We start from the raw sequence: 26,152 nt of genomic DNA, 5'->3' as shown, positions 1-26,152 counted from the left end.
TCAGTTGACTCAACCTGAGCCACGAAGCCACGGCTTGAAGGGCCAGGTCTAGATTTTCCGGGGTACATTCGGACTGGCCGCCCATCAATAGATAGAGCTGGGTGTCATCTGCATATTGATGACAACCCAGTCCATACCTCCTGACAATCTGGGCAAGGGGGCGCATATAGATATTAAATAGCATCGGGGATAGGACTGCTCCCTGTGGCACCCCACAACTAAGAGAGTGCCTCTGGGATGCTTCCTCCCCTATCACCACCCTTTGTCCCCGATCTTGGAGAAAGGAGGTCAACCACTGTAAGGCGGACCCCTGAATCCCCACATCAGCAAGGCGGCTAGTCAGTAGCTGATGGTCAACCGTATCAAAAGCAGCTGACAGATCTAATAACAACAGCACTGCTGAGCTGCCCCGATCCAGATGTCACATGAGGTCATCTGTGAGAGCGACCAGAACTGTCTCCGTCCCGTGACCTGGTCGAAAGCCGGACTGGAATGGATCCAGTGCGGAAGTGCTGCTTTCTCTGCTTTCTTCTTCCTTCCCACCTACAAATCAACTTAACTTTTATCTCCCCCCCAATCTTCAGCTATGTTTATTATTTATATAATTTATGCTCCACCTTTCTGCACAGTGGGGACATAAGGCAGCTTTTATTATTATTATTAGTTTATTTCTATTCCTCCCCTTCCCCCTTTTGGGGGGCTCAGAGCGAAGTACAACGATATTTTTCTCTTCTCCATTTTATCCTCAGGGGGGAAAAAAACAAACCCTGAGAGCAGAGTGAACCTGGGGGTGAAAATCCCTGGAAAAGGGACCCCTCCTCCACCCTGATCTCATCCCCCCAAAGGAAGAAGGGACAGAGGACAATGCAGTCTGCCTAACCCTTTCTCACCCTCCCAAAGGGAGGAGGGAGAAAGCAAGTGCCTGGTTGGGCAGAGCCAGGTGCTGCCTCTCCCATTTAATCTCTAGTGGGCTTGATGTTGCTTCTCTTACCTTGCACTGGGTTTGGGGATGCTGGGTTCAACCCATTTTATTGGCCAATCCAACCCTTTCTGTGAGGTAAATTAAAAGCTGAGAACATGTAGCAGGCCCAGGGTTGCCCAGTGAGTTGCCATAGGAGAATGGGATTCAAGGTCCTATTATGAAACTGTAACCACTACACCACACTGGGTCTCATGGAATGGCTAATGTTGAATATTAGTAAGCTGTCAGACCTAGGTGAGTCATGCAGGTTGTGCTGTATCAAGTCTCCCAGTAGTTCCTGCAGGCCTAATCCAGATGATCTAACTCAAAGGCCAAAACATCCCTGGAAAGGACTCCATCTCCTCCTCCTGCCTTTTACTGATAAAAATTAAATTTGGGATGCTGTGGTTACCCACAGTGGGAATAAGGTGTGCTTCTTTTTTCATTGGGGGGTTAACCTCCCCTTTTTTAAGATTTCAGGGGTTTTTTTGTTTTGTTTTTTACAAACTTGGGGCATTTTTCAGGTTCGTAGAAAGGTCTATTGTATTTGTTCACTGTCCCATTTTGGGTTTAAGTATCCTCACATTTGGCTCAGTTGGTTAGAATACACAAATGGTGACCCAAAATATTCAGAGGAATCACAGCCTCTCTCCCATCACTGGCCCTGGGCCTGCCATGACTTTCAGTCTCTGAGCCTGGCATGGCTCTGTAGACCATCCACTGTAAGTACAATTATGCTGATGGACACCATTGTGATGGGTCTTAAACCTACTTCCTGTCACTGGATCCCTCTTTCTTTCCTGAAATTTTAACATTTCTCAGATTGCAGCCTTTTGAGAACTGTCAGCCTTATTTGCACTGACACATCCTTTCACCTGTATTATCCTTATTTTATGATGTATTCTTTTTGCCGACTTGTTTTTATGGAATCTCTTAGCTATTATATATTTATATTTTGATGATTGATCATTAAATCAGAAAACTGTTCTTCCAGAGACTTACCCTTTTTCTTTTCTAACACTGTAGGGCACCTCGATTTAAAGGATTTCAACAACAGGACAGCCAAGAAGTTCTTCATTATTTGTTGGATGCAATGAGAATAGAGGAAACAAAGGTAAGCTATTTGTATACTAGTTATGTGTTGTTTGAGCAGCCTATTGAATTAATTTTTGGGTCCCCAACAGCCGTCATTAGAAGTGGATATATTTCAAGGCTGGGACAATTACCCCCTCTCTCAAGGTCCACCTCTTATATCCAGTCAGCCAGCCAGATCCCAACAGGCCTTTAACCACCCATTGCCCATTCTACTGACCACTCCACTTGCCTCCATTGTGCAGATACAATGGGGGTGAAAAAAGTGTTGTTTCTTGGCTGCTATCACCGCCATATACTATATTGTAAAATGAGCTTTCACTTGTATCTTATTGGACCCATCTGGAGTTTTCTCTCTAGTTCAGGGATGTCAAATGTTTGCCCACAGGCCAAATATGGCCTGCGCAGGGGTCATATCTGGCCACCCAGGCAACCTCCTTCTCCTAATCCTTTCCAGGGCTGCTGTTGCAGCTGTACCTTACCTTGCTCCCCCCCCCCCCCAGCTTCCTCTATGGCTCTTTGTTTCCTGCCTTTTTCCTCCCATGCCCTCCCTTGCTCTCTCTCATTCACACACAGGAACATGGAGATCTCTGTCCCCTCAGAATTACGCAACACACAGCCATTAATGTCTAAACTGCTGGCAACAAAAGTGAGTACATCCCTAAGTGATAATGTCCAAATGGGGCCCAAGTAGCCGTTTTCCCTCCTTGGTGTCATGTGACTCATTAGTGGTACAAGGTATCAGGTGTGAAGGGGGAGCAGGTTATAGCTCTCACTCCCTCATACTGGTCACTGGACGTTCCACATGACACCTCATGGCAATGAACTCTCTGAGGATCTGAAAAAACGAATTGTTGCTCTACATAAAGATGGCCTGGGCTATAAGAAGATTGCCAAGACCCTGAAACTGAGCTGCAGCATGGTGGCCAAGACCATACAGCGGTTTAACAGGGCAGGTTCCACTCAGAACAGGCCTCGCCATGATCGGCCAAAGAAGTTGAGTGCCTGTGCTCAGTGTCATATCCAGAGGTTGGCTTTGGGAAATAGATGCATGAGTGCTGCCAGCATTGCTACAGAGGTTGAAAGGGTGGTGGGGGGGTTCATCCTGTCAGTGCTCAGACCATACGCTGCATCAAAGTGGTCTGCAGGGCTGTCGTCCCAGAAGGAAGCCTCTTCTAAAGATGAAGCACAAGAAAGCCCGCAAACGGTTTGCTACAGACAAGCAGACTAAGGACATGGATTTCTGGAACCATGTCCTGTGGTCCGATGAGACCAAGATAAACTTATTTGGTTCAGATGGTGTTAAGCGTGTGTGGCGGCAACCAGGTGAGGAGTACAAAGACAAGTGTGTCTTGCCTACGGTCAAGAATGGTAATGGGAATGTCATGGTCTGGGGCTGCATGAGTGCTGCTGGCACTGGGGAGCTACAGTTCATTGAGGGAACCATGAATGCCAACATGTACTGTGACATACTGAAACACAGCATGATCCCCTCCCTTTGGAGACTGGGCCGCAGGGCACTATTCCAACATGATAACGACCCCAAACACACCTCTAAAATGACCATTGCCTTGCTAAAGAGGCTGAGGGTAAAGGTGATGGACTGGCCAAGCATGTCTCCAGACCCAAACCCTATTGAGCATCTGTGGGGCATCCTGAAATTGAAGGTGGAGGTGCGCAAGGTCTCTAACATCCACCAGCTACGTGACGTTGTCATGAAGGAGTGGAAGAGGCAACCTGTGAAGCTCTGGTGAACTCTATGGTTAAGGCAGTGCTTGAAAATAATGGTGGCCACACAAAATATTGACACTTTGGGCCCCATTTGGACATTATCACTTAGGGGTGTACTCACTTTTGTTGCCAGCAGTTTAGACATTAATGGTTGTGTGTTGTGTAATTTGAGGGGACAGCACATTTACACTGTTATATAAGCTGTAGACTCACTACTTTACATTGTAGCCAAGTGTCATTTCTTCAGTGTTGTCACATGAAAAGATATACTTAAATATTTACAAAATGTGAGGAGGTGTACTCACTTCTGTGACATACTGTATATCGGCTTACTACTGAGGGGTGGATAGTCGTTCAATTTTCACTCATCCTGACACTAATTGTTTCTTAAGGGGCATGTTGAAGCTACTGTCCTGTCAAACACCTGGTCCCTCCGTGGGACTTACCCCCTGTTCTCAAAAAACTCATAAGAAAATCCTTTGAGCCAATGGCAATCGGTAACTCTAACGTGCTGGGCTGGAAGACAGCCTTTTTTGTTACTGCATGTCAGCCAGGAGAGTAGGGGAATTAAGGGCACTTCCACATGACCCTCCTTCTCTGCAGTTCTTGGACAGTGGTGTCTTTTTGGTCCCAGATGTTACAATCCTACCTAAGTTGGTATCTGAGTTCCATCTGCATGCAGAACTTACACTTCCTGTTTTCTTCCCTAATCTGAAAGATGATAGGGATTGTGTCCTTCACTCACTAGGCATCAAGTGGGCCTGGCTGTTCTATCTTAATAGGACACAAGGAGAGTGCAAGGACCCCCACCTTTTCATCTCCTATGCAGAACAGGACAAAGGCTATAGAATCTCTGCCCAGAGGTTCTCTAAGTGCATTGTAGAGACTATTAAACTGTGTTACTTGCTAGCAAAAGACCCCTTCCAGGCCCGATTAGGGCACACTCTACAATAGTGCTGGCCACATCAACTGCCTTTCTCAGAGGGGTCCATCTACAGGAAGTATGCAAGATCACTACATGGGTCACACCTAACACCTTCATCAAATACTATGCTCTTAATTTATTTGTTTTTCGTACTTATATCCCGCCCTCCCCGCTGAAGCAGGCTCAGGGCGGCTAACAACATTTTAGCATCAAACAATAAAACAGTAAACAAGCAATTACAATAATCAATTAAGCAGCTAAAACAATTTAAAAGAATTTAAAAGAATTAATACAATTTAAAAACAATTTTTGATGCTAAAGTTAATACAGTGCATTCAGTAGTGTTGGGCAACTATGTAGTTTGGCTGAAGGCCAGTCGAAATAATGTTGTTTTGCAGGCCTTGCGGAACTGGGCGAGGTCCTGCAAGGCCCTGACATCTTCTGGGAGTTGGTTCCACCAGTGGGGGGCCGCAATTGAGAAGGCTCTTTCTCTGGTTGCCTTCAATCTTGCCTCCCTCGGCCCGGGGATTGACAATAGGTTTTGCGATCCAGATCTAATTACCCTCTGGGGAACACGTGGGGAGAGACGGTCCCTAAAGTAAGCAGGTCCTCGGCCATATAGGGCTTTAAAGGTAATAACCAGCACCTTGTAGCAAATCCGGAATACTATTGGCAGCCAGTGCAGCCTCCGCAGCCCCGGCTGTATGTGGTCCTGCATAGAGAAACCCAATAACAGCCTGGCTGCCGCATTCTGCACCAGCTGCAGTTTCCGGATTCGGGACATGGGCAGCCCCATGTAGAGGGCATTACAGTAGTCTAGTCTTGAGGTGACTGTTGCATGGATCACCTTTGCTAAGTTGCCATGTTCTAGGAAAGGGACCAACTGTCATGCCTGCCTAAGGTGGAAAAAGGCAGATCTTGCAGTGGCTGCTATCTGGGCCTCCATAGCCAATGTGGGCTCCAGTAGCACCCCCAAGCTTCTGACTTTGAGTGCCGATATATATGGCACCCCATCAAAAGCTGGTAAAGGGATTTCCTTCCCAGGCCACAGCGGCTCAGACAAAGGACCTCTGTCTTCATCAGATTCAGACGACTCAACCTGAGCCACCCTGCCACAGCTTGCCAATGCCAGGGCTATGCCAAGGCTCTGGGGCAGAGGCAGGCCGGCCATCCATCAGCAGATAGAGCTGGGTGTCATCAGCATACTGATGGCAACCCAGCCCAAATCTCCAGACAATCTGGGCAAGGGGATGCATATAGATATTGAACAACATCGGGGAGAGCACCACCCCCTGAGGCACCCCACAGTTAAGTGGATGTCTCTGGGACGATTGTCCCCTGATCGCCACCCTTTATCCCCGACCACGGAGGAAAGAGGAGAGACATTGCAGGGCCAACCCCTGAATCCCTGGGTCGGCGAGGCAGTGAACCAGCAACTGATGGTCGACCATGCCGAACGCTGCCGACAGGTCCAACAACAACAGTACTGCTGACCTGCCTCGATCCAGTTGTCGTTGAAGATCATCCACTAAGGCGACCAGCACTGTCTCTGTCCCATGGCCTGGGCAGAAGCCAGACTGGTGTGGGTCTAGGATGGAAGCATCCTCCAGAAAGCTGTGCAACTGCAGCGCTACTGCCCTCTCAATGATTTTACCCAAAAAGGGTAAATTTGAGACCGGCTGCTAGTGTGCCAATTCGACCGGGTCTGATGTTGGTTTCTTCAAGAGGGATGGAGTATCGCCTCTTTGAGGGACATTGGGAAAAGCCCCTCCGAGAGGGACCTATTTACAATATCCCGCACAGGATATTGAAGCTCCATCCGGCACGCTTTAATCAGCCAGGATGGGCAAGGGTCCAGATCACATGTTGTTGGGTGTACAGTTGCAAGGATTCTGTCAACTTTCTCCAAGCTGAGTGTTGTAAAACTATCTAAGGCTGATCCAGAAAACAGGCATGGAGCCACGAGCTCACATACTGTTTCAATTGTGGCAGGGAGGTTGCGGCGGAGCGATGAGACTTTATCCGCGAAGAAAGTTGCAAAAGCCTCACAGCCAATATCCAATTCCCTACGATTTGGTCTGCCTTGTGGCAGAGTTGTAAGAGTCCGAATAATACTAAATAATTGGGCCGGGCGTGAACTCGCAGATGCAATCTTGGCCACAAAGTAAGCTTTCTTTGTGGCTTTGACTGCCATCTCATAGGATCTCATATACTCTCTATAAGACGTTCTGGTTGCTTTGTCATGAGTCCGCCGCCACTGCCTCTCTAGCTGTCTGAGCCTCTGTTTCATCAGCTGCAAATCCGTGTTATACCACGGTGCCATCTTTGAACATGGGCGCAGAGGGTGCCAGGGAGCGATCTCATCAATGGCCATGGTGAGCCGATTTTGCCATGACTCGACCATGTCATTGAGCGAGTCTCCAGGGGGCCAGGGATCTTACAGTTCCTTCTGGAACTGTATGTATTGGGTCCATTAGGTTCCGTGGGCGAGCTAAAATATGCTCGTCGCCTAAACGGGTTTGGGGAGGCACATCCACACGGGCCTTCAGGACATAGTGGTCCGACCATGGCACTGCATCAGCAGTAACTCAGGTCACTGTAACCTCCGACGCAAAGATCAAATCCAGCATGTGCCTGGCCTAGTTTGTGGGTGTAATTACAAATTGAGAGAGTCCTAGCGTAGCCATGGATGACACTAGGTCTGTCGCCTGATTAGAGTTTGCGTCATTGGCATGGACATTGAAATCACCCGGATTAAAAGTCTTGGGTGTTCCAGCGCCCAGCCTGTTGCAGCCTCCATCAGGGACAATAAGGCGCTGACTGGTGCATTAGGCAATTGGTACACCAGCCAGATAGCCAAACCCTCTCCAACATACCACTTCAGACCCGCACATTCAATGCCGTTGATCTCTGGAGGCGGGAGAGCCCGGAAGGAGTAAGCCTCCCATATGAATAGTGCCACTCCTCCCCCCCGCCCGCTAGTCTGTGGCTGGTGGAAGACTGAGTACCCTGGGGGGGGCACTTGGGAGAGGGCTACCATCTCCCTGTCACGTACCCAGGTCTCAGTCACGCATGCCAGGTCCATATCCTGTTCACTCAGGAAATCCCGAAGGATTAAGGTCTTATTATTTATGGACCTGGTATTGCATAGCACCAGTGATGGAGGCGAGTAATTCAGCCTGGCCCCACCCCCTGTCACCCTTGGGATGGGACACAGACTGGAAGGGGGTCGAGCACCCACATGCCTCAGCCGCCTTTCGTTACATTTATGTCTGTTCCCACCATCATATCTTCCCCTCCCCAGGAGTACTGGAATCCCCAGGCTGGTCATCCCTCCCCGCTGGTCTCCACAGTCACCTCAAACCAGTATAGGATGCCCTGTTATAATCCTGTATTCCAGTTCTAGTCTCAACCACCACTGCCCTTGCTAACTAAGAACCCCTTGCTAACTAACAACCCTCCCCATCAATCTAACAACCCTGCCAATTAACCTCCCCTAAATGGTTAATTAATTCAGAAACCCCTTCATCTAATCTCATTAATTAATTAGCTAAACAATTTATCCCTTAAGCCAATTAAGTTCTAAATCCCCCCACTTCAATTTATACTCCTAACTTAATCAGCCAATAATCAATTACTTTAATAGCTAATTAATTCAATAATTTATTTATTTATTTATTTATTTCATTTATATCCCGCCCTCCCCCACCTTGGCAGGCTGAACCCAACTGAACCCAAATTTAATTTTCCCCAAATTATTCACCCCAAATTAATCAACCACTAATATGATAGGTTCAGTTAAATTTAGCAGCTAAAACATAAATCAGAGCTCATCGTTAGCAATAAGGCAGTTAGGTTAGATGTTAATAGGAATAAAGTGCTAACAGTTAAAGTGCTTTGATAGTAAAGATAGTGTTTAAAGTGCCATCTGTATGCAGGCACCTCTTCTATCCTGGGCTAGCTCCAGCCCTGCCAGTCGGCAGCCCAGCAGGCACAGAGGCGATAGAGATCCTCTCCGTGCTCCCTAAACTCCAAGCCCTGCAGACAAGAGCCCAACACAGCGCTATCAGCCAAGTACGACCCAAGTGTCTGCCCCCGCCGACCCAGCACGCCGGCACCGTCAACAGCGGGAGCAGCCTAAGGACTGCAGTGCCGCCAGATGTAATCCTCGTCCAGGAACCACAGCCGCTGCCGACAATCCAGGGAGCCGCCAGCAGCCAGGTAGCATCGGGCTAATGTGTAGGTGAAAATTGCTGCTGCAGGGCCAGTAGCCAACGGCCAGGGGGGTGGCACGATTTCTTCGACTGGGCAGGCGAGGGGCGGTTGAGGAAATTAGAAATTGTCGGCGGGGGGGGGAGGGGTTTGGTAGCTTCACCCATCCTCACGCACGCTCCACCGCAGCGACCAATGCCGCCAGCTCCGCTTCTCAACGCTGTACCCCTCCCTATTCGTCCGCCCGCTCGAGTCGCCATCGCTTCCCCTGTTGTCCGGGTAGCCACTCACTCCACCCCGAGGTCTGCCTCAGCGTTGCTAGGCTGATTCGACAAGGCCGCAAGCGTCTCCTTTTATAGATTTTATAGATTTTCTCGCTGATAGAAATCCATGCACAGTCCCAGTTTCCTTTCTGTAGCCGACCACAACGGCACATCCTTTCATCTATTTTCCAGTACTGGAGTTACAGGGTGTGGCAGGCAGTAAAGTTTTAATCGGCAGGAGCCTAGCACCAGAGCTCCATGCCTACCGCCATCTTGTTTTGCCTTCTCTTCAGCTTGGCCAATTGATGAGGAAATCTGTCCTGTTCTCGGTCTGCAACTGAGTGGGTGGCAGCACCCTCCTTCAAGTAATCCAAACTTCACCACGCTCCTAAGGGTATGGTGCACAGACAGCATGAAGATGATAAACAGGTTGCTTACCTGTAACTGATGATCTTTATGTGGTCCTCTGTGCATTCACACTGCCCACCTAGCCTTCCCCATTGCTATCAGCTCTCTTTTGTTATTTTATGGGTGTATTGTACAGAAGGAACTGTCAGGATGTCCATGTCCCATCCCTGTGAGCATGTGTGGAAGGAGTTTCTGCACATGGCACAGGGGAAGGGTGCAAAAATCTTGCCGAGCTTGCAGAGTTCACTGATTGGAGTTAGTGCAGGTGTGATGCACAGATGACCACTCGAAGATAATCAGTTACAGGTAAGCAACTTCTTTTTATCATGCCTCTACTGTGTGGGCTTCTGTGTTTCCAATCCACTTTTTGCATTCCTTGCAGTATATCATACTTTATTAGACCAAGGGTGGCCAAACTTGCTTAATGTAAGAGCCACATAGTATAAATGTCTGATGTTTGAGAGCTACAAGATATGAACATCAGATGTTTGAGAGCGGAAGGAAGGAGGAAGGAAGGAAAATAGATGGGGGAGGGAAGAGGGAGGAAAAGGTGGGAAGAAAGCAACATTAACTTTAAATGCATTCTTTGATCCGCCAGCTGGCCTGGCTTGATTTAAAGTGATGTAAAGAGAGAAATGCCTTCTCCAAGACAGTCAACAGGGCGGTGGGGACTTCGAGAGCTACATAGTGTATGTGAAAGAGCCACATGTGGCTCCCAAGGTGCAGTTTTGCCATCCCACTTTAGACAGTTTTTTGTTTGCACTTTTTTCTAATTCTGTAATCCTAGTCCTGTTGTTTATTGGCTTTTTTATGCTGCTTGATTGCTTTTTTTCTGATTGCATTTTTAAACTATTTTGTAATCTTCTTTCACCTCACTTCGTGCCTGATCCTTTTTTACTGGAGATGCTGGAGACTGAACCTGGGACCTTCTGCAGGCCAAGCAGATACCCAACCCTGAGTCATGGCCCCTTCCCTATTTTGTAATCTTCTTGAATCTTAGTGAGAAAGGCAGGATATTAATAAAGTAACTTTAATTAAAATTTGTATTGATTATTTGGGGAAAACTTGTCACAATAAATGACTTAATTAGAAGATGTTTAATAAGAAAAATGTTTCATAAGATAGCTAATTTAATTTATGATTTAGTACATCAAAATTAACACATACGGTTACCCTCAGTTGAACATTTGTTTTAATATTTGTTGCTTCATCTGAAGCCAATAATTCTTTGTTCCACCCTTAATAAATGGTGAAAGAGAACATATTGAGTGGTGTTTTATACTTTCACCTCCTCCAGTCCTTTCTCCATCTCTCGGGAAACAAAGGTTGATGCCACCCTTGACTATGATTAAGTCCAAGTTTTACCATAATGGTAATGGTTTTACCATAATTACTGTGATTTTATCACCTCAGGCTTCACAGCAAGGAAAATTACTAGTAAAAGCTGTTGGGTCCCCCCTCCCATGTGTCTCCTTTCGGGTCTGTAAATGGTATGACAAACAAAGTATGTCAGATCTGTGGATCTGGTCAATCTTGTGAGCATTGACAGTTGTGCTGGTCCGAAACAAATGGGAGCTATATTGTCTGTCATGGGAACTTCACAGCTGTTAATCGTGCTATTGTTAGGAGTGTCACTACCATGTGGTTTGGTTTTGTTTTTATTGGAGGAAGCCTACAGCAATGTGTCTGCCACCAGAATCCTTTAAAAATGTTTAGAGGCCTCCACATTTTCAAGCTAGTTTTAAATATATTTGCTGTGAGTGTTGGTAATAGCTTTGCAAAGTTTGAAAGTAGCCACTTTTTCACAGTCTTCTGGCTATAGTAAGCATTCTGTCTAACAATATAAAATAACCCCCCCCCCATCCTGAAATAATCTATTTGACCTCCTCTGGTCGACCTCCTAAAGTAATAATAATAAAAATAAATTAAAGCTCTTTTGAAGGCCACAGAGAGTGTAGTTTTGCTTAATTACAAAATTTGCATTCTTTGAGAGCATTCTAACTTGTCTTAGTTATTGCTTATCCTGATTGACGACTTCTAATTTGGGAATGGAGTTGTTTTAATGCTTGGTGTATTTTATATCTGCATCATTCTAAGTCACATTAACGTATGTAAGTGAACCTTTTAAAAATGGAAATGGTTGCTACAACAGTCAAAGCTGCAGTGTTGTCCCCTTGTAATATTGTGCTTCTTCACACCAGGGCTTGAAGTATTTGAACCCTGCTGCTAATTGATTAATGTCTGTGCCATTGTTAGCTGCACCCAAACCCTTCAAAGACCATGTCTTTCTTTGACCTAAATAAATGGTTCAGTGCACTAATCCCAACAAAAAGGGAGTCCGTTTATGGCCTTAAACCCATTTATGGTATCCAAATTGCTCAGAGATCAATTGATTACTCCTCTTACTACATTGCTGGATTTAAGGTGAATAAAGAGGGGCTTTAGGCATTGGTGTTAATTCACTTGCCAGGTCACATGCTTGTGAAGTAGAGACTGTTAGTCTGTTGACACACCAGTTGTTGTTGCTCTGTTAATATTTCAAAATAAAACCGTAAGGCATTTCCATATTCTTGACATAGGCGTAGAGTATGACCTCTTGTAAATGTTTAAATTATAAATTTGAGTGCATGTTCCCTATGACACTGACAGATTTTGTTAGATGTGAGAACTAACTTCATAAAGATCTGTGAATGGAACTCCCTTGTTTATACACCATTTCACAATAAAGTCATGTAGTAACACATTGCACATTTGTACTGATAATATTATTGTGATTTTATTTCTATTTGCTGTACTCCACTCTGAGCCCCCAATGGGGGAATGGGTGGAATATAAATAAACAAATAATAATAATAAAAGAATAATAATAATTAGTAAATCTCATGCTACACGTGAGCTTTTCAGCCATTTCTTTAGATGTTAAAGTTGGTGCTTCCGCAGTGGTAATTAGATGCTGTTTAGTTATGGAAAATAATGTATTATAGTAATGCTATATGATAAATATCAGAGCCCTAAAATCTTAGTTCTGTTACAAACGACTGTCAACTTCCTTCACCCAGTTTTTATTTGTATTTTTTAAAGCTTGCCATTAAGACCAGCCAAAAACAGGAGAAGCGGAAGTACTTACTATAACTTTAAAATGAAAATGGCAATATGCAGTGCAAGAACACACTATTCTTCTCTTTCATAAATCACTTCTTAGGTTTTGTAAATAAAATGGCCATCTAACAGTACAGGCCTATACAGTCTAAGCCAGTGGAGAGCCACTTTGTTGTCAGTAGCAGACTAGGATCCAGGAGACTCCTGTTCAAATCCCTACTCTCCCATGGGAGCTTGCTGAGTGACCTTGGGCCAGTCCCCTCATTCTTGACATAACCTACTTTCCAAGTTTGTTGTGAAGATAAAATGCAGAAGGGAGGATTTATAAGCTATTTTGATGGCTCATTGCACAAAGAACTGGGATATAAATGAAGAAAAATAAAACAATAGGCTTTAAACTGGAGTAACTCTGCATATGATTGCACTGTATGCTACACCCCTCTTCTTTTAAAAAGGAGAGATTTTTTGTTCCTTTTCTGACATTAATGTTGTTTTTCTTCCTGAGTATCAGTTTTTCTTATTTTTCTCCCTCCCCTGCCCTTACTGACAGTTTTCATGTATACTTCCCTCCAGCCACGATCTTTGCTTCCATGTTAAGCTTTGATTTAGAAAAGATGGAATGAAATGCATCAGAATATACTCATTGCAGCAGAGCTTATCAACAATTGTGGTGACAAGAAATGCTGCCTAAGGCTTCTGCAGCTTTGCTATCATCTTTTTAGCTGCCCACTCCTACCACTTTTCATCCCTGCCTGGGAACATTTACGGGGGTGGGTGGGAGTGGTAAGCCACACATGCCCAGTAGTGCTTCCTGAACTGTGGTGATAGACAAGAGTTTGGGAAGCCCAGCTGTGCTTGGGGCAGTAAGGAGCATTATCTGCTCTTGAGTGTGGGGGCTGGAACAAGGCACAGTAGAGGCTCCTGCTCCCTACCCACGTCCACCCCCTCATCTTGTGTCATTGTAAAGCTGGTCATGCTGGCTCAATTCCTTCCCTTTTTGTAGGAGAAAAATGTTCTGAGGTGCCATTATAAATCTAATAATATTAGTTTTTAGAGTGTTTTCAGCTGTGGACATAACACACTTACCCTTCCAAACCCTGTAAAGAAGTCCAGTGGTGTTCTGTCTGCACTGCAGACTGGGGGATGAGGCTGAGAGATAATAGCTTTGCTTAGGCTACCTAGCAAGGTCATGGTTGGGATTAGATTTGAGTTGAGGACTTCCCAAATCACACCCTATACTAGGTCAGCTCTTTATATTTCTGTGCTTTATGACAGAAGTCCAGTCACAAAGAAACCCAGAGACTTCCATTAATCCAGTCATTCACTAAAATTCAAGGGACAGTTCTTATAATCTAGGTAGCACTTCAGGGTTTACCGTATTTTAGGGAAGAGGAGGCCATTATTCTACAATTGTTTAATGAATAACTTGTTTTTTTCAAATAGTGGCCTTTTTGAAAGTGAGTGTAGTAGAAGGGGTGATCTAATGTTAATAATTCAAGGTTATTCATACAGTGCCAGAAATTTGTAGCTGGTAGCAGCATTTGAATGGAATTGTCAAAGTATTTTCCTTGTTACCACTGCAACTGCATTTTAAAAAGACACTTTTAAGTATGGGTACTTCATCCAGTAAAATACTTTCTAAATATTTGTTACAGCGCATACAAACTGCAATTTTAAAAGCGTTCAATAATCCAACTACTAAAACAGCAGATGAGGAGACAAAAAGAAAAGTCAAAGGTATGTTGCTCTTCAGCAAAGCTTCCACAGTTATTTGGGTATAACATGATTTAAGTTTGTGTTTGGATTATGAAAATGCCATGTGTGGTGTGTTGGCTCAAGCCTATTTTCTAGTGCCATCTAGTGCACATGCAAAATACTCCATTGACCTGATTATTTAATACATGTAGTAAAATCTAGATCAGTATGTATTTTGTTTGCTGCCATATGCTGCCATACTGACTTTCAAGATATACATACTCACCCATAACTTGCTTACTCAGAAGTAAGTTAAGCTGCATTTGGTGGCTTTTCTATTTTAGGATTGCAGCCTTAATGAACCATTTTTTAGTGGAAGTAAGCTAAGTCTGAAAACATTCTCAATAAAAGAGTAATCTTTGGCTGCAGTCATCAAGTGCTTATTGCCAAAGCGTCACTGTACCAACTGCTCTATAATTTCACTGAAGATTACATTCAGGTGCATCAGTGCAGCTACATAGCCCTAGGATCTTCCTCTGTATGGCTGCTTACAGACTGGCACTTTGGGCTGACTCAGAGAAGCCTCTGAAATGGACCAGAAAAATCCCTCCAAATGGCAACATCTGCCGCCCATCTCCATCTCCATCCCTTTCCCACCCCTTTCTTCAGCCTCCAGAGCTCAAAAAGCTTTCACTTTGGAAGTGGTAGCAAATTTTTAAGCTGTATGCCAGTCACCTCCTCGCCATCTGGTAGCGGAAGGGTGCAAGCAAGGCACCTTGGCATGTGAAACCACCAAGCCGCTCCAAGCTGCTTCTTACTTTTCCCTTCCTTAAAAACTGCCTGGACACTTGAGCGCATGAGCGTTTGAATGCTTAATTTGGGAGGGGGGAGAGCAATCCAGCTTCTGAGGCATCCTTCTGTCTGATCCTGCCATGCTGCCTTGCAGATAGGATAGGGCCACCTCACCAGGAGCGTGTGGAGGCTACGGGACAGCTCTTTTTGAGCCGGCCTGATTTGGAATACCTCCAATCTGCCCCACAATGCCTGTCTGTTATCAGCCTATATGTCTTGGGCTTAGGGGAGAAATCATGCTAACTGCCGGATGTTGAACATACCAGCCAAAAATGGGATGGAAGGAGGAGTGAACAAGGAACTGGGTGTCATGTCTTCTGGCTACCTCTGAAGATGAGAAAATAAAAGGGCTTTTCTTTTTTTGCTTCAGCTAAGGGGTGAGGGAGAGAAGAGGAATGGAAATGACATGGAGTTAAATTATAGCTGCAGTCTGTAGTTATTTTCCGTTCCCCTTTTCTCAAGCTATTATGATCTGAAGCTTTCTGAAAGTTTTTTTCTGGAACCTTCACAAGAGAAATCTTCAGTCATACTATCAGGCTGCAATCTTTAAAACACATTTTAAAAGGTAAAGGTAGTCCCCTGTGCAAACACCAGTCATTTCTGACTCTGGAATAACATTGCTTTCACAAAGTTTTTATAGCAGTCTTTTTTTTATGAGGTGGTTTGCTATTGCCTTCCCCAGTCATCTACGCTTTCCCCCCAGCAAGCTGGGTACTCATTTTACCGACCTCGGAAGGATGGAAGGCTGAGTCAACCTTGAGCCGACTACCTGAACCCAGGATTGAATTCGGGTCATGAGCAGAGCTTAGGACTGCAGTAGTGTAGCTTTACTACTCTGCACCCCGGGGCTCAGTCTTCATACAAATTAGTTGAGATAAATTCAGATAAAGCTAGTTGCTTTCACAACCTACTGTGTGAAAGCGCTCTAATACATGAGCTGAAGTATCACATTTTGAAATTTATGAATTAATGTTCTACCTGAAGTTGAACAAAAGCTTTATACCTTAAAGTCAGGCATTTGTCTTTGATGGTTTATTGCAAAATAGTAATAAAAATCAGTGAGTTGAATCCAACTCTGCCTCTTCAGAGACAACACATCAGTTCACTTGGTGGAGAAAGAGAGGATCATTTTGCTGGTCACCCATTCCCACCCCCACAGATGTCTATTTTGCTGTAGGCACTGTTGATTCTGAGAATTCCTTGACCTTCATGATCAGAATGGGCTAAAGTATTGGTGCTGGAGTGTGGTGGAGGAAATCATGCCTTGCCAGCATATGCACACACACACACACATTCCAGAATGATTTTTGTCTGGTGTAATTTCCCTTTTAGTCCTGTGGAAAATAAATTAGATCATGCTGCAGTCCTGCTGATGCTGTCTGTAGCACAGTAATATGTGCACTTAATAAGAATAAATGGATAAAAATATTATTAATATTATGCATTTAATGCCTTTTATTTGAAAGTCATATCTTTATCTGTCTACTGGAAACATAAATGACTCAGTTTATTAATCACTAATGAATGCAAACTATACTTTCATTATATAAAGACACTATTTGCCTATGTATGCATGTTTTCAGAAGAAATTCTAGAATGAATTGTATTGTTTTTAGAATTGATTTTGTATGTTCACATTTTTAAAAAGGCAATGTTTTTTCAGCCTATGGAAGAGAGAGTGTGAAGATGAACTTCATAGATAGGATATTTGTTGGTGAATTGACTAGCACTATCATGTGTGAGGAATGTGAAAATGTAGGTATTCTGGAATTCAATTTGTTATGGAAACAATCATTTAATGACCTGAACATACTGTGTTTTGAGATAAATCTGTACTCTTTCATTCATTCTTCTCACATATCTGAAAACTAATTATTTCTAAGTGCTTATTTTATTCTTAAATTTTCCTTCCATTCAGTGAAGAATGTCATTAATGTTTTTAAAATAACCCTTCAGTACTTCGCTAGTTTCTCTAGTTAATAATAGGCTGAATATCTGAATCCTGTTCAAACAGTGATGATAAACTTAACACATCATTCCCCCAAAGTGTTAGTAAGTATAGTACACCCCTGTATCTGCTCTTGGCTGTCTCTGTGCTCTTCTCCATAGTTTGAAGAAAAATTAACTGACCTTAGTGCTGTTGCAACCTTGTCATGTTATCAAAAGTCTGTGGGTCTGTGTATGTGCATATGTTCTTCTTAGCAACTTGCTTATCTTTCATGCACTATATGAAAGAACTAGGAATAAGGCCTGTTGTGGTGAAAAATACAGTGGGCTCTAGAAAGAGGCTCTGGGCAAGTGGGCCCCCCCCTGCTGTGTTCCCCACTCACCCAAGGTGACCATTTTCTGTAGGGGAATTGATCTGATTTCAGCTTTCCATCTCCTCCCCGCTTCCTGCAGCCTCTACCTAGGAAAAGTACAGTCCTTTTCCACAGTGGGGACCAAAGTAGCTTACATAATTCTCCTCTCCCCCTTTTGATCTGCAATACAACCTTGTGAAGTAGGTTAGTCTGAAAGTCTGTGACTGGTCTGAAAAGACAATGTGGACCAAAGCAGGAGGTAAGTGACCTCAGCAGGGTATAATGACACAGAGTCCACCCTGCAAAGCATCCATTTTCTCCTGTTCTCTGCCATCTGGAGAGCAGTTTTAATTCTAAGTGATATCCAGCCCTCACCTGAAGATTGGCAGCAGTGGTTCCACAGGAGGAAATGGCTGGTTGGCTGCTTCTGAACAGTAGCAAGCAGCCAGGCCTAGGGTATCCAATCTCCAGGTGGAGCCTGAAGATCTCCTGGGATCACAGCTGAACTTTAGACAACAGATTTCTCTCCCCCTGGAGAAAATAACTGCTGTGGAGGGTGGACTCTAGGGCATTATATTCAGTTGAGGCCTCTCCCCTCCCCAAATTCTGGCTTCCGTAGACGAATCTCCACAAATTTCCCACTAACCTGGAGCTGGCAGCCCTAGTCAGGACTGGGTCCAATGAGTTTTCCTTCAAAGGCCAAAATAGGCCTAGAAAGGGCCTCTTTCCCTCACTTTTTACTGGGTGAACCAAGGTTGGTTGCCTAGCAGCAACCTCTTTCTAGCAGTTCCTCAGTGGCCCAATCCTTGTTTGTCCTGGGGCTGGCAGTGGGCGGGGAAGAGGAGCGGAGTCAGCCAATGCCAATCAAATGCACTTGAGTAATGTTTGATAGGCCAGTGGTTGATGCAGCATGCACAGCCAGTGGGAGAGCCAAACTGAGCCAATTCCATAGGGCTTATATATATATGAGATAGAGAGCTACGGTGAAGATTGAGTAAATGGTAAATACTGAGCAACAAAGGATGACAACTGTATCGTGAACACTTTGTGAGCACATATTGGTTACTTGCATCTAAGCTCCCATTGGAGCCATAGGCCATCAGCTGAATTGCAGTTGTGCAGTAGAATGCAGGGCACAGAAGTCCTTGATGTGGGGCACATATCTGTTAAGACATATCCCAGAAACTGAAAGGATAAATGGTAGCCATTTGTGCCATGGCTTCTTGATTCTCCTAGCCACCACACTGTCCTTTGTTTTATGTATTGCTATACGACCTATTTCCAGAGTAAACTTGTTTGTGGTATATGCAACTGTAATTTGCTGTCAGTTACAAACTTTGCCTTTTGAGCCAGTCTATCCCTCCCTCTCCTGGAATATTGTTGTGCCATTCTTTGTGGGTGTATATTTTGCACCATCAAAGAACAGTGTAAGAATTACTTCTGAATCAACATCCCAGCTTGGATGTTTACTTGTGAGTAGATACACTGGCATGGGAATGGTATTAGCTTGCCACATGGAATGAAAGACTGGAGCCTTTCCCAGCCAGCATATCTGCTCCAGCGGAAGTGGGCAATGTTCCTTGCAATGTCTGTCACATGGAATGAATTTCTCTTTTAAGGGAAGAATCAGTTTTCTGTCTAATACCTATTTGTAGAACAGCACTATAATCCCCCCCCACACACACACAACGTATCCAGGGTGTGTGCTGGTGGGGTTGGGGCCAGTGTAGACACTTCCTAAGGAGTATGGTGTGCATTGAGTATTACATCAGCAAAACATTGTAGAACATGTAATTGAGCCAGCAGCATTGCAGGCAGCTAGACCCATGCATATGGCTAGGATGGGAGTGCCAGAACAATTAGCAATGTATGTTCTGTATCATTATGACCTCGTCCTTGCAGTCCTGTCAATGCTGGTGTCAGGCATTTGTTAGCTACAGACCTGGTAAACAAGTTTCCAGATCAGATTCCTTTTCCAATATTGGCAGGAACTAGCTACTGGGAACCGGTGCCGAAAATTACAAAATTTGGCTTGTATTTTGGGCATGCAGAGCCCTGGTCTATAGAAACAAGGCTGGAATCCTGCTGGCAAACTCTACAGTTACATGGCTGTAGTTGCATTTTTTATTTTGATCCCACTTCCCTTTGTATCTGGAAGTATTTTAAGTATCTGTCAAACTCAGCTCATTTCAGAAGAAACAAGATCCACCTACCCTGTGTGTGTGTGTATGTTTGTTTAAGTAAAAACATTGTCTTTCCCACATGACAAGCAAAGGCCTATAGCTTGAAATGTTGTATTAGTGAGAGCCAAATGTGCACGGACAGGCCAGTACAAAACAACAAATACAAAACAACAAAAACCTAAATGCAACTTCATGGGCGTTTTCGCACTTACCTTAAGCTGGAGTGACGTCCCTCTTCACCATGCAGCATCTGCACGGTTTTCGCACTAATTGGTAAACCGGTTTACATTTGCGACGCAAAAGCCGCGGGACTTTGCGGCTCTTCCAGGTGCTCCGGAGCAATTAGTGCGAAAACTGTGCAGACGCTGCGCGGTGAAGAGGGACATCGCTCCGGCTTAAGGTAAGTGCGAAAACGCCCCATGTTTTAATTAGATAACCTTATAATTGGTTAAAATATACTTCTGATGAGATTAAATGCCTGCAAATTTATTATTCCTAAGTAAGAAAAACCACTGTCTTCTGACTTTTGATGTAATTATTTAGATATTTATACTCTGCTTGTCTCCTTCGTGGGGATCCACAGAAGCTTACAACATTGTTCTCTTCTCTTTTATCCTCACAGCAATAATCCTGTGAGGTAAGCTAGGCTGGGAGTATGTGACTAGCCCAAGGTCACCCAGCAATTGCCAACAGCAAAGCAGGGACTTGGATCTGAGACTTTCAGATCTTAGTTTAACACTCTACCACTACAGCTTGTTTGTTTTTAATTCAAAATGAAATAGCTTGGTTTCTCAAAAATGATGTTAAATTGTTTGTTGCAGTAAACAATAACTTTATTTTAATTAATTTGATACTATATTAACAACTTCCAATATATGAGGAAAAAGAGCTGCTTATGCAGGTCTTTTACACTTGTTTTATTTCTGTTTTAAGATTTCCACAGTGAAGGAACCTTTTATTGATCTTTCACTCCCTATAATAGAAGAGAGGGTAAGAAATAATTTATTTAATAAATAGTGACATGGTTATATTGCATGCTGTTGTGTCTGACGCTATTTGCCTTCTCAGCATACTGATGGTTGAGGAGGTAATCAGCTATAACACTGCCAATCAATTCCCACTTTCCCAAATTCCACCTATAGCAGACAGCTTCAGCAGTGCTAGCAATTTGCTAGGATAATTTGCATTGTCTAAGGGGTATACAATCTTGAGTGCTGGATGATGTTTTTTAAAGTCTTATGCAGCATACTTTAAGGTTGACCTTACTGGACTGCCTGGTTTACAAACAAAGCATCAATCTGTTTGGAAACATATATTTCCACATACAAATTTGGTAGCTTACTCTCTTTGCTTCTGCCTGGAATGAAGCAAGTGTGGCATGCATATACAAATTCATCTTGCATGATATACAGTATTTGCTGGCGTATAAGACTACTTTTTTGCCCTGAAAAACATGCCTCCAAGTGAGGGGGTCGTCTTATACGCCGGGTGCACTTCAGTTGGGATAGACATAGCTGCCCATAGTGGCCTTCCGATGCTCGCCTGGTGCCCATAGTGGCCTCCCGATGCCCGCCCACCTCATTCTACATACCGTCCAGTATTGCGCGGTATCCAGCGCAGCCGTGGCGGGTCATCAGCGTGGCTGCGGCAAGCATCAGCAGTGAGACAGGGGTGCCAGCCTTTTCGGCGTGACCGGCCCGTTCTGCTTGGCGGGAAGCAGCGGCGCTCTGCCCGCCCCTTGTCTACGCAGAGCTCGCACATGCGCACTTGCGCACTAGTGCTGGTCACAGGGAGATGCAGGGGTGGGCCAGATGTTCTTTTACCTTTTATTTGGTGTGTGAAAGGTGTGCGGAAGAGGGGGTAGTCTTATACGGCGAGTATATAACAAACGCTATATTTTGAGTGGAAATGTTGGGGGGTCATCTTATACGCCGGCAAATACGGTAAATGGTGAATGGCTATGACCAAATTTCCCTTTGCCTTCCCCAGGTATACTATCTGTTATTGGCAATGATCTATAATAGGAGCTGGGGCACTGCATTCAGGAAGAAGCATAATGCAAATAATAAGAGCCAGCCATCTTACCTTTGGTTACTGTTACGTAGACTTTTATATAGGATTGATGGCTACATTTGGAGAATGGTGCATATGTACGCCCATTGAGGGCATTGTGCAAGCCCAACTATCTTGTTGCAAGCCCAACTATCTTGTGCTGCTACATGCAGTTCCACTCCTTCATACGATTATACAAAGGGTACTGTTTTGCAGGAGAAAGTTTGCAGCCATCATGTATGCATAATTAGTCCATTTTAGGCTGCCTAAGAGTTGAAAGCAGGCAATAGACTTGATCAGCAAAGGAAGGCTTTTTGCATTTTGAGGTACTTTGCTTTTTTTCTGGAAAGACTTGATTTCCCTTTGGACAGGAATTTAAAGAATGAACAAAGTGCTAGAATTCTTGAGGTGCCAGCCCGAAGAGAGCACAAGTGTTCAGGAGTAAGGGCTACCACTGAGATGGCTGCTTTTGCTTTGGGAGGTTCCAGAGGACTTGGTATGCTACTCTTTAAAGCTTCTGGGAGGCACTGTCGGTTGCCAGAAAATAGTTTTCTTTGAAAATGATATAATTCTCTCTGTTCTTTACTGTTATTGTAAATTAATGTTAAAAATGTTTGAGTAGGATTTTAGTATCTAACTAATGACTGACTAGTTATTTTTCAAGAGTTTCTCTACTATATTCCAGAAGACTTAAACCAAGATTGCCCTCTTATGGGGTCATTTTGAAATAGAGATGTTTGTTGCATTTAAAATAAAATAAAATAGTCCCCTGGGGTGACATCTCATCACAACATTTTCACGGCAGACTTTTTAATGGGGTGGTTTGCCATTGCCTTCCCCAGTCATCTACACTTTCCCCCCAGCAAGCTGGGTACTCATTTTACTGACCTTGGAAGGATGGAAGGCTGAGTCAACCTTGAGCCAGCTAAAATAACCACTTTTATTTTCCAGATTTCAAAACCTGTTCCATTTGGAAGAACAAGTAAATGTAAACATGCACAAGGAGATGTTGATCAGTACAGCAGTTGTACTATTACTGCTTTGAATAATCAACAATTAAAACAGTCTAGGAAACATACAGTAACAAAGGACAAGGTATGACTAGTGGCACAGCTAACCAGTCAGTCTCTTAATATACTCTTAAGACAAACTCATTGTTCTTTGTGGGAGCCTGGACTGGCTAGGAGACCTGATCTGGAGACTTTTACCATATAGCACTGTTACCAGGGGGGGCGGGGGGAGGGGTATAGTTTTTACAGAGCTTATTATGTTTTCTTAATAAATTGCACAGTTTTAAAAATAGTTGACATTGCATGTTAATTGCTAGGGTAGATAAAGGGTAAATTCATTAAATGGATTAAAAATTGTACTCCTGATTTTTTAAAATCATTTTGAAAAAATTATGCTTCTTTTCCTTTGCCCTTCTTCTCCCATGCCCTCCCTGTTGTCCAAGTTTGCTTCTGGCTGCAATTGCAGGCAGTGCAGAGCCAGTCAAGAGAGCAGACAAGTCAGCATTAGTGCCATTTGGTGGATCAGTTGGCAGGGCGAGCTACAGGAGAAGTACAGCCAACACTGTCTCCCTGGAGACTTGGAACATGGCTTCCAAGATGTGCTCAGCCTGCAGTGGCCCAAGGGCTTGAGAACCATAGTTCAGACTCTTAACATGGTTCTTCCTGATGGTGGCACAGCATGCGGTAGATAAGGCCAGGCTAACAGCACATGGGATGCTGCTCTTCTTGCTTGTACTATACATTATTTTATAATAAAATATTTATATCATTACTAAGAAAATGCAATACTTTAAGCATTTTGGAAGCATTTCATGTCATAACCTATATCCTTTAGCATCTAACAGATGAAAGCGTGTCTTGTTAAGCAGCTAAATAGTACACGTACTGCCTCTGGGGGAGTCTGGCAGCATTTCTTTTCTACTTTTTTGGAAAATCTGTTAACTTCAAAAATAGTGCTGCTTGCAGTCTAGGAAGCATATTTGGATGGCATCAATATTTAGTTACCATTGGAGTGCAATTCCTCCATCTTCACCATTGTTCTGTTTCTCTCTCTTCCTCCCTCCCCATTGCTTCCTTTATTGCATGTTGTGCTCTTTATGTCTGTTTTTATATTTGATCATCTTTTCTAAAAATCATCTATTTGGTATATATGTTCATGAATTAATGCAAGTCTGTAGATGCCTAGTTGTTTTAAAAATGCATTCCAGAAAGACTAAAGAGAGCATATCTACTCAGAGATTTAAATGGTGACTGTCAGTTCTTCAAGATGTACCGTAGTGACTAAGGTTGTTGATGCAGGAAGAGCAAATGGTAGGAAGACTTGTCCATCACATTTTAACATTTGTGGAGGAAGTCATGGATCAGAAGCAGGACCAAGATATCCAATCCATGCTTATGGTCGCAAAAAAATAGATGTGCTGCTCTCCTTTATTTTAAAAGGGCACATGAGAACACATAACTGGATCCTGACAAATTTATTTGGCTGTAAGAACAGACCAGAAACTTAGGAGCCAGGCTAATTTTTCAACTTTCAGGGTTTAAAAATTTAATGACCACGCTTTCTAATTATTGCTATCACAAAATCTAATCCTGATCTCTATTCACAATTTTTCATAATTTTATTAAAGCTATTGAAGTATTATATAAAGAAACATAAGGCTAACCCTGGTTGGCATCACCACAAAAAGCTAACCACTAACCCAGATGTAAAATACATGCTTTTGAAGAAGTGCAGAAATGTGTTTTTGAAAAGGAAGGAAGAAATATCAACTAAGTAGGATCCAGGGGCTAATGATAATAAACATGCTCAAGGGGCATAACTGATGGATTAAGTGTCTCCATCACTAAGTATCAAATGTAGATAGAGGCTGGCTTTGTATGTACTTAATATTGGGCACCAAGGACAAATTAGGGATCTTGCTTACTAGCAGTGTGTTTGATTGAACTGACAGAGGTGATGTCTGACTTGGTGCTGAGGATCCAAAGAATAATTATTATTGGGGATTTGAACACACATTCTGAGGCTGCCTTGTCGAGTCAACTTCAGGGCTGCCATGACAGCTATGGGTCTATCTCAGCTTCTAATGCACCCAGTACATGAAAAAGGACATACTCTGGTCCTTCTTTCTACATTGAGTGGCTTGCCAGTGATCTGATTAGAGGGCTAGAGGTTTGTGGTCAGGCATGGTTAAGTTTGCTGCCTCATTGCAGGACCAGTGGACTGATTTGGATGGGCTACCCTCAGAGATTAATGGTTCCTCTTTGTTCCCAGGTGGCTCTGGGAGATTTTGAGAGCCTTCCTGGTGACTATGGAGACTCTTGTAGCTGCATATAATGATGGCTGACTGGGCCATAAACAGAATTCCTCTTTGGTGTCCTTTTCCATGCTCTGTGAGACTCCCTCCCCCTTTCTTGATTTCCCAGGGAACTGGGCTATATGAAGCAAACTGGAAGACAACTAGAGCAGCATTGGCAGGAGACTCAGGATGAATCAGACACCGCACATCACCTATGAGGTGGCAGTGATATTGGCAGCAAAGAAGACCTTTTTCCTCTACCACTATTGTGGCAGCAGAATCTTTAAAGTGTTTCATGACTTGATAACACTTAAGTCTGACCCCACTGGTTATGAAAATCTGGCCTCCAATTGTGATGTTTTTGCAAGATTCTCTCTCATCTGCTATTTGGAGGCCAATTTGACTACACAGCCAGTATGTGAGATGCCAGAAACACCTGCTTGTCCTTTTACTATGAATGGCTTCAGATTGATCCTGCCTATGGATGCTGATAGGGTGCGTGGGAGAGTGAAGGCCACCAGTCCTGCCCTGGATCCATCCCATACCCATCCTGGCTTTAAAAAATATTGCTAGGGAAAGGGGTTGGAGCCATCAGTGAAAACTATTGATTCCTTCCTGATTGAGGGGGCTCTCCCTAACCCTTTGAAAGAAGCAGTTATTAGACCTGTGCTCAAAAAAACCTTCATTGGTTAGGGATGAGGTGGCCAATTACAAGCTAGCCTCCAGCTTTATAGGGAAGGTATTAGAGTGTGTGGTGGCAGAGCATTTCCAGGGGTTCCTGGATAACATATCTGTCCTTGAAGTCAGTATGGTTTCAGGGCCAGGTTTTGTACTGAAATCACTTTCGTTGCAATAGTGGACATTCTTTGTTTAAAGTTGGACTGGGGACTGTTTTCCAGGTTGATATTGTTGGATCTCTCAGCACCCTTTGACACACTTGATCACTCTGTTATCATCAACCGGTTTTAATATGGAGTTGGCATTAAGGGCAGTTTGTACTCTTTTCTGTTTGGACACAAAGTCTTCATTGGAGCTGCAGAATCAACTAGATGGAATTTATCTTGTGGGGATC

At 43.9% G+C, this 26,152-nt stretch overlaps 1 protein-coding gene across 3 annotated transcripts in view; it reads left to right on the top strand.

Moving 5' to 3' along the window:
• USP45 (ubiquitin specific peptidase 45) overlaps nucleotides 1-26,152 on the top strand; it is a 94,976-nt gene that overhangs the window by 51,617 nt on the left and 17,207 nt on the right. For all 3 annotated transcript variants that reach the window (XM_060237495.1, XM_060237497.1, XM_060237496.1), the window contains exons 9-13: nucleotides 1,988-2,075; nucleotides 14,347-14,428; nucleotides 16,902-16,993; nucleotides 20,655-20,711; nucleotides 22,725-22,868. In XM_060237495.1, coding sequence (XP_060093478.1) covers nucleotides 1,988-2,075; nucleotides 14,347-14,428; nucleotides 16,902-16,993; nucleotides 20,655-20,711; nucleotides 22,725-22,868 — 463 coding nt within the window. The remainder of the gene's footprint in view (nucleotides 1-1,987; nucleotides 2,076-14,346; nucleotides 14,429-16,901; nucleotides 16,994-20,654; nucleotides 20,712-22,724; nucleotides 22,869-26,152) is intronic.

The sequence above is a fragment of the Heteronotia binoei genome, chromosome 1, assembly GCF_032191835.1.
Source record: "Heteronotia binoei isolate CCM8104 ecotype False Entrance Well chromosome 1, APGP_CSIRO_Hbin_v1, whole genome shotgun sequence".
NCBI lineage: Eukaryota > Metazoa > Chordata > Lepidosauria > Squamata > Gekkonidae > Heteronotia > Heteronotia binoei.
Note: the sequence above shows the minus strand (reverse complement) of the source record. Positions and strands in the feature narration are given on the sequence as shown.